This window comes from Rhea americana, unplaced genomic scaffold, assembly GCF_003343005.1.
Source record: "Rhea americana isolate MKP2758 unplaced genomic scaffold, rheAme1 scaffold_75, whole genome shotgun sequence".
NCBI lineage: Eukaryota > Metazoa > Chordata > Aves > Rheiformes > Rheidae > Rhea > Rhea americana.
This window is the reverse complement of record NW_028186923.1, coordinates 174,416-181,833: the sequence shown is the minus strand read 5'-3', so window position 1 is coordinate 181,833 and position 7,418 is coordinate 174,416. Positions and strand designations below refer to the sequence as shown.

The window sequence follows — 7,418 nt, the reverse complement described above, 5'->3', positions numbered from 1 at the left end:
CCCATCGCAGTCCCATCCTCATCCCATCCCCGTCTGCAGCTCAGTGCCCCCAGCCCAGGGTGGCCCCTCTCCCCGCCAGCAGTGTTTTGGGACCTGGGCCCTCTCCCCTCCCCTTGGCGGAAGCCCTGGAGGGGCTGGGGGTCTCGGGGATGCTCCCCAGCGCTCCACGCAGCTCCTCCGTCCTCGTGCCGGAGCTCCGGCATCATCGCGAGCCAGGTGGAGCCGGCGTTCCCGGAGCTTCGCCGGCACCGGCGGGGACCCAGGAACCGGCCGCCCTCGAAGGAGACAGAAGTGCCGGGAACGGTTTATAAAAATGGCACATTTATTGCTACAGAACGGTCATGTACATGACGGCATCGAGTAACTACAGATGAGAAACAGGTAATGGCCTACACCAAGCTGTGGTTGTTGGTTTGCAGATCTTCTTGAAGGAACTCCAGCACACAACCTGTTTGGACACTTCTACAAATCAGAAATACACCAAAAACATGAAAAAATCGAGGCACTCAGCCACACATTGAAAACAAGGTGTAACTGTTCATCTTTTTTCTTTTTTTTTTTGATCTTTTTCCCTTTTTTTTGTTTTTCCCCCTTTTTTTGTTTTTACTGTTGCAGCTATGTGTATAGTCGCAAAAATTTTCCCGTTGCGACCTACAACTGAAAAAAAAAAAGCTACCGTACAGTTTCATCTCAATAACACATGGTAAAATAACATCTTTTAAATAGTAAAATAAAGTAACAAACTTTTACTCAGAATGATTCCAAAAATCTACAAAGAAGAAATATTCAGAATCTGACAATTTTTTTTCCGTAATATTCATGGTATAAAAGGATTGCTCCTGTGAAAAATAAGCCAAATATATTTTTTATTTTTAAATTTAGTTTTTTTTTCCTACTAGGGTGTACTACAGTCTATTTTATAGCAAAAAGAGCACTAGACAAACGAAGCTTTATAACAAAAAGCCAGGCACTGATACATGGTAAATCTCTGCTTTTTTTTTTTCTTATCTCACTTAATTGCATCACAAGTAACAAGAATGAAAAAGGCCACAGTTCATATATTTTCACCATTACATAAGTCTATAATACTTGAAATGAGTATGGTCAAACCAGCACTGCACAAATATGAATCAACTTCAAGTCCCATGAGAAAGAACATGTTTTTAAAAAAACAAACAAACAGAACAAAAACGAAACAGAAAGGTAGGGCCCCCCACAGGCCCCGGTGCCCCACTGTGTTGGAATTCATCATATTCCACCTTCAGGGTTTTTTTTTCCAGTCAACTAGTGGACTAATTTTTTCTTTTTCATTTTTTTCTTTGTGTTTTTTTCTTTTTTCTTTTCTTTTCTTTTTTGTTTTTTTTTTGTTTTGTTTTGTTTTTTTTTTTTTTTTTTTTTTTTTTTTTTTTGCTTGTTTTCGCTGAAATCTCTTCATTCCTGGCAATGTACTGTATTGTCCACTTTTGGACACGGACCATATCTGCCTTTTGGACACAAAGATGAAACCATCCTCTCCCCGACCGCCCGTTTTCATCACCTTTCCCCCCAACCCCTGAAAAAAGCTAAAAGAAAACTAAAAAAACAAAAAAAAAAAAAAACAAAAAAACAAAAGAAGAAGAAAGAAATCGGAAGACTGAATCAGTACGAGTTGCATCACTGGTAGGACTGACAGTTGTATAAACATTAGTGTTCCTTGCAGCTACACAGAAGACAAATGGTAAAAAAGTCCTAGGTGAACAGATTCCCTATTCAGCATATTCATAAATTACTTGAATGTGGAGGTGGATCATTTCGCAACAAGCTGCTGTTTCAGTACTCAGAGTTTCTYAGCCCGGTTTATCGCCACGTCACAGAGCCTTCTCCAACCTTCGYTCTCCACCCTCGGTGCCAGCAGCCAAGGCAAAGGCAGCTCGAGACGCCCGCGCCTTACCTGCGCTGGGAACCCACGGGGAGACGGGGGGCTGCACGCCTGCCGCGCGGGCAGCGCCTTCCCGCGCCTAGACCGGGCGCAGAGCGCGGTCCCGGGCGGCGCGGCGCACGCAGCGGCCGCGGCTTCTCCCCTTTGAAGCCCCGCGAGCTCGGCCCGGCGTTTCTCTGCTGCCCGYAGATCGCTTCAGACAAACGCGGAGTTGCTCTGGTAATTTTTTTTTTTTTGCACCGTTCATCAGACGCCCGGGTCTCGGAGCCCCCACGACTCGCAGCTCCCCGAAACGCACGTGCGGCGCGCTGGCACACACCGAAACCGCGGTACGACGGGCCTGAGCAAACCGACGCGGGCTGCGCGCCCTCTCCTCGCTAACGCCAGAGCCAGCAGCAGCACGCACGGCGCTCACGGACCGAGACCTCTGCCCTGCTGAGGACACCAGCACTCGGAAACATTAGCTGTCGTTAACACTGGGCGGAATTAACCTTTATTACACCCGTTTTCATATAAACCAGGCCTGCTCAAAGTCCAGCACTTAAAACGTCGTACGCATTTGTAATCCGGAACCAACCCTTAGTGCATTCGCCCCTCTCGTACTATTTTTTCTCGTGGTTTAATCCACCTCCACATTTGAGAAACTTATCAACAAATCAAAACAGTTTAAGTTTTACCGCTACTGAACATATTTACAGTTTTCAGCACGCACACAGCTAATCAAAATGTTTATGGGTATGTAGAAGGTGATCACATGGTAACTATCATATTTGTTCTTTACGTTTTCAGAAACAAACATAAAATTCAGATTCTTGTATCTCACTATTTCATTTAAATGAGACTTTTTTTCAACCACACAGATTTTTATAAACAAAAAACTGATACAATGTATTAAAACACATAATAACAAGAGTCTACATGTAAAAATATAACTTTTACATACACAATTTCAAAATAATGATACGTTTGCCATTTGTTGCATAAAATTTACAAATGTATTTTTCATTACTATATAACTGGCAAAACAGGAGAACAGATGGAACATTTAGACCGTTTGATGGATTTATGGCATTTATTCAGTGTTGATAGGTGGAAAATCTACTTGAACAGGGAGATTTTATTTAAAATACATGCCAGGTTTGTGTGGCTGTAAAAATAGAAACTGGAATTCGAGACAAAAGGATGCTGACAAATACTTAACTAGGAGCACTATCTGTTAATTGTACTGTACACCAAAGTCAATCATTATTAAGATTCACTATGGAAGTTGGTTCAATTGTGCCCAGACTTCAAAGCTAGTTATCGGATGAGTTGCTGTGCCATAGTTTGATCTATGTTACTATTAAATATGTTAAGTAAAAACTTCATTCATACTGGCCAGAGAAATACTGTACTACCACCCCTCCTCAAGAAAGTGCAACTTAATGCTTTAGGACTCATAAGGCTTGTTGTAATGCTGCATGATGACTGAAATTGGCATTTTACAAATAAAGGAGGAGGCAGCAAGTGGTCTACACTTAAATAATCCACTTAAAAACAAGAGAAGAACAAAACGGAACAAAACGAAACAAACGAAAAAAAAAAGTCGATCGAATCTGCCACACTACTTGCAATTTTCCCACTTGATGCTTTTCTCCCCCCTCGCCCCCCCGCCGCCCCCGCATCTGACCATGTATTCAGAAACGCCTCACTGCACACTACTTAGGCTACACACATAGGTAACACTTTAATCAGTTTGTTAAATCACAGCCACTTTGATTATGTTATGCTTCTGATGATATAAACATTGGAAGGCACAGTGGTAACATTGTAGCATTCTAACCTTGTACCTCTGAAAATCCCAGAAAAGGGTCAACGCGAGCAACATCACCGGTCGGACCAACGCCCTTCGCCAAGTCTCGGCAATGCTGCCTGTAGTATCTACACATGACGTGACTTTTTTTTTTTTTTTTTTTTTTTTTTTTTAAGTCCTGTGTTCCCAAAAGACCGAAGAAACAACTCTCTACTTATTTATGAATGAGAAGCAACGTCAGGGTCAGCATTTCATCCTGCACTACCCCCCTCCAGAGACAGAGTTGGCACTACAGGTTACAATAACAAAAACAGGGGAGAGGGACAGAAATAAGACAAAAAAATCCTTATGTACAGTAAAATCTTCTTTTTAAAAAAGTTAATCAGTACTATTTTTTTACAGGAGCAAAAAAGTCTGAAACAAATGAACAAAAGCTTACCATATTCACTAAWTTTTTAATATATATTTATATATATATTTATATATATATATTTGTCATAGGTCTATAAGATCCATCTGTTCCTCCTACCCTAAGGAATGGCTAATGTCATCACTTCAGTTTTCATTAGGACGTTTGCTGGTTTTGTAAATATCTGGGCAGCAAAGCTTCCCTTTTAATATCCAGTAAGTATAAACACTAGCTGTCTAGCACACCAACAAAAACGCTCATTTTTTTCTTCAGAAGTACACTTTTTCATTATTGCAAGTTTACAATTTTAAATTAAATATTTTTTTTCAGACTTACAAATTAATTATATTTTTTTTCCAAAAGAAGTTTAGGCACAAATGCATTGTCCCACAGTGTGGAGAAGATTGCCATTCAGTCTCTAGGCTGTGCATTTACAGCTCGTAACATACTGCTTTAAACATTCTGAATGATATGTTAAAGAGAGTCGTCCCTCAAGTTGCACTTTTTGTTTTTTTTTTTTTTGTTTTTTTTTTTTCGTTTTTAATAATCGGGAATGCTGAAATCTCTTGCGTCTGTGATTCTTAACTACTCAGACTTGTCTTATATTACAAAAAAAGGGGTTAAGGAGAAGTGTTTATGTGGGTTTAAGATAATACAGCTGTTAAGGAAGTGGTCTCTTGTTTAAATGAAGAAATGTGGCAACTTGGACCTGTGAAAGAAGTAAAAAAAGTCGAATCAGTCCAGGATGGCTGAACACGCACACCTAGATCCTCTTTAAACGCACGATCTGAACGCGGCCTTGGCAATCGAGCGTGTTTGCGCGATGACTCCGTCATCGGGGTGGGCCTGTTACCACCACTCAACTCACGCTCGGTCCCAGCCCTGGCTCCGAGGACCGAGGAACCGCGAGGAGGAGGAGCAGGAGGAGAAGGAGGAGGAGGAGGAGGAGGAGGAGGAGGAGGTGCAGGAAGGGGTCCTATGCACTAGCTTTGCCTCAGTTCACTGCAATCCGCTGGGTGACGGGAGCAGGCTGCTACCTGGGCGTTGCCGGACGTCAACTTGCCTTTTTTACATCTGTCCCATGTGATTGGATGCATCTCCCATCCCAGGGTGGGGTCCCGCCAGGGAAAGTGGAGGAGGATCGGAAGATACTTTCTCTTCTTCCCTTCTTTTGAGACACGCTGCTTTAGGGTTCAGATTTCTTTCTGTTGAATTGGAGAAAAAGGCGATTTCAAATATTCACATTTTTACACCAAACCAATCTGTTCACTGCATGTGCATTTAAAACAATTCATGTATCAATTACTTGTTGCAGCCTCACTACAGGAATTTAGAGGGCCAGAAACGATGATACAGCTTGGTCAGGTCACCCAGTGCAACTCCACACACAACACCAGCAGCAGCTGCGCGATGGCACAGGCATCTGCATGGGGAGCAGGAGGCGTTTCTCAGACCCTGCTCAGCCCGACCTAGAGCTCCGGCGTCATCCTACACACCGCGAGAGCAGCCCGGACACCAAGCGTTAGCATCGCCGGTCTCCATCCCTGGACCAACGGATTAATACAAAGCAGAACAGCTGTATGGGAAGGGCTGGGAAAAACTCATCTCCAACAGCCAYGGGACCTCATCCCCTTCAGGTGCCTTCACCCAGCACAGGCGAGGTGCCCAGCTACCTTCCAGTGGGAGAGGTTAGGGTTTCCTCCCTCCTTGGCATTGGGTGCCACAAGCCAGGAGTTTCCAAAATCACAAAGGTGTGTTTTACACGACTGGAGACCAGGAGGAACTTAAGGAGCTYGGCTGGGACACTGACCTCTGACTTGCTGCTCTAAGCTGAGGATGACAGCCACAGCCTGGTGTAAAATCAGGAGCTTGGTCTGGGGCTTGTCGCTCTTCAGATGGAGTTGCACCATCCGGCCCAACTCCTTGAAAGCCTCGTTGATGTCGCGCACGCGCAGGCGCTCGCGAGCGTTGTTGGCCATTCTCCTCTCCTTCTCTCTCTCAGCCTTCTGCTCGGGCGTCAGGTCTTCGTCATCATTATTGCTGAGAAACAAAAGGAATACATCATTTTCTAATGATGTGGAAAATAAGYGATGCAAAGATTTTAAACAGACTTCATCCAAAAGTACAGCATGAGCAGATACATTCATGAGCAGATACCTCCTGAGTAATTCTAACTTGCTGCTTTTCTTCTGCCAAACCTCTGTGTAAAATTCACTCCCATTAAATTTTACATTGACTAAAACTCCTTGGTTTGTAATGAAGCTTTACAATCTGAAAGACAGGACAGCTTGACCTCTGATATTTAAAAGATATAAAAATGTAGACTTTTTTTCCAATTGAATTTTTTTCATGGCCAACGCTGCAAAATTTTAATCATAACAAATATGTCATTACATATTCTCTGAATTCCACATTGTTCTGAATAACGATGGCACATGTCCATTTTGAATTAAAATAAATAGCATTCCAGACACTTCTGATTATTCTTTTGAAAATAAAAAGTTGTGAAAAGAAAAGTTGTGACTAGGGGATCTATTTAGCTGAAATCCTATAGTAATTATATATGGCTCTTTGGATAAAGGAGGCCTCAGAAGACTGTCCTAGGTGACACAGACAAGGACTGGGAGTGAGGTCAAAATGAAAATACTGAARTATAATGAAGCTATAGTGTGCGTGTAAAGGCTCTTGTACAGCTGCAAGACCAGGGCTGAAGAGCATCAACCAAATAACCAACGGTTATTTTTACATTCCATGCCAAAGAGCGCACTGGCAGCTAGTAGCATGTTTCCCACCATCTTTGCTGCCTGTGGACAACTCTGGAGATCCACAAGCTTTACGCTTTTATCACTGCTGTTTTGGCTTCTTCCACTAAATATGTTAGCAGGCAGATCTCATGGATGCCGGGACCTCATCAATTAAGTTTCTAAGCCAGGAAGACAGCCATGTATTTGCATACGCCACCTTTAGCAGACTATCATAACCGTTTTAGAACAAACATTCTCCATTCTCTGGACTTGTGAGGKTAAAGGACCCATCAGTCTCTGCGGGGACGGCCGTGGAAAGCCACCAAAGCTGCCCTGGGAAGCACCCAGCCGTGACACAGAGCACGGGGCAGTGAAATGTCCATGGGCAAACAGCCACAGAAGTAATTTACGGCTGCAAAGAGCCCTACAGTTAGGATCTGCATCTTTTCTGCAGCAAAAAATGCTTTTTATCCAGACAAGGTGATGATTTTAAATTGAAAACATATTAACTAGTGAGTTGGCACTATATAATTTGAATTGGTTATGCAAATACAG

The 7,418-nt window shown here is 43.0% G+C and overlaps 1 protein-coding gene across 3 annotated transcripts in view; it reads right to left on the bottom strand.

Moving 5' to 3' along the window:
- Window positions 1–299: 299 nt before the first annotated feature.
- The window catches only part of TCF4 (transcription factor 4), a 135,808-nt gene continuing 128,689 nt past the window's right edge, over window positions 300–7,418 (bottom strand). For all 3 annotated transcript variants that reach the window (XM_085322213.1, XM_085322215.1, XM_085322214.1), the window contains 3 exons: window positions 5,930–6,159; window positions 5,183–5,324; window positions 300–4,828 (listed from right to left, as the gene is read on the bottom strand). In XM_085322213.1, coding sequence (XP_085178339.1) covers window positions 5,188–5,324; window positions 5,930–6,159 — 367 coding nt within the window. In that variant the 3' untranslated portion in view covers window positions 300–4,828; window positions 5,183–5,187. The remainder of the gene's footprint in view (window positions 4,829–5,182; window positions 5,325–5,929; window positions 6,160–7,418) is intronic.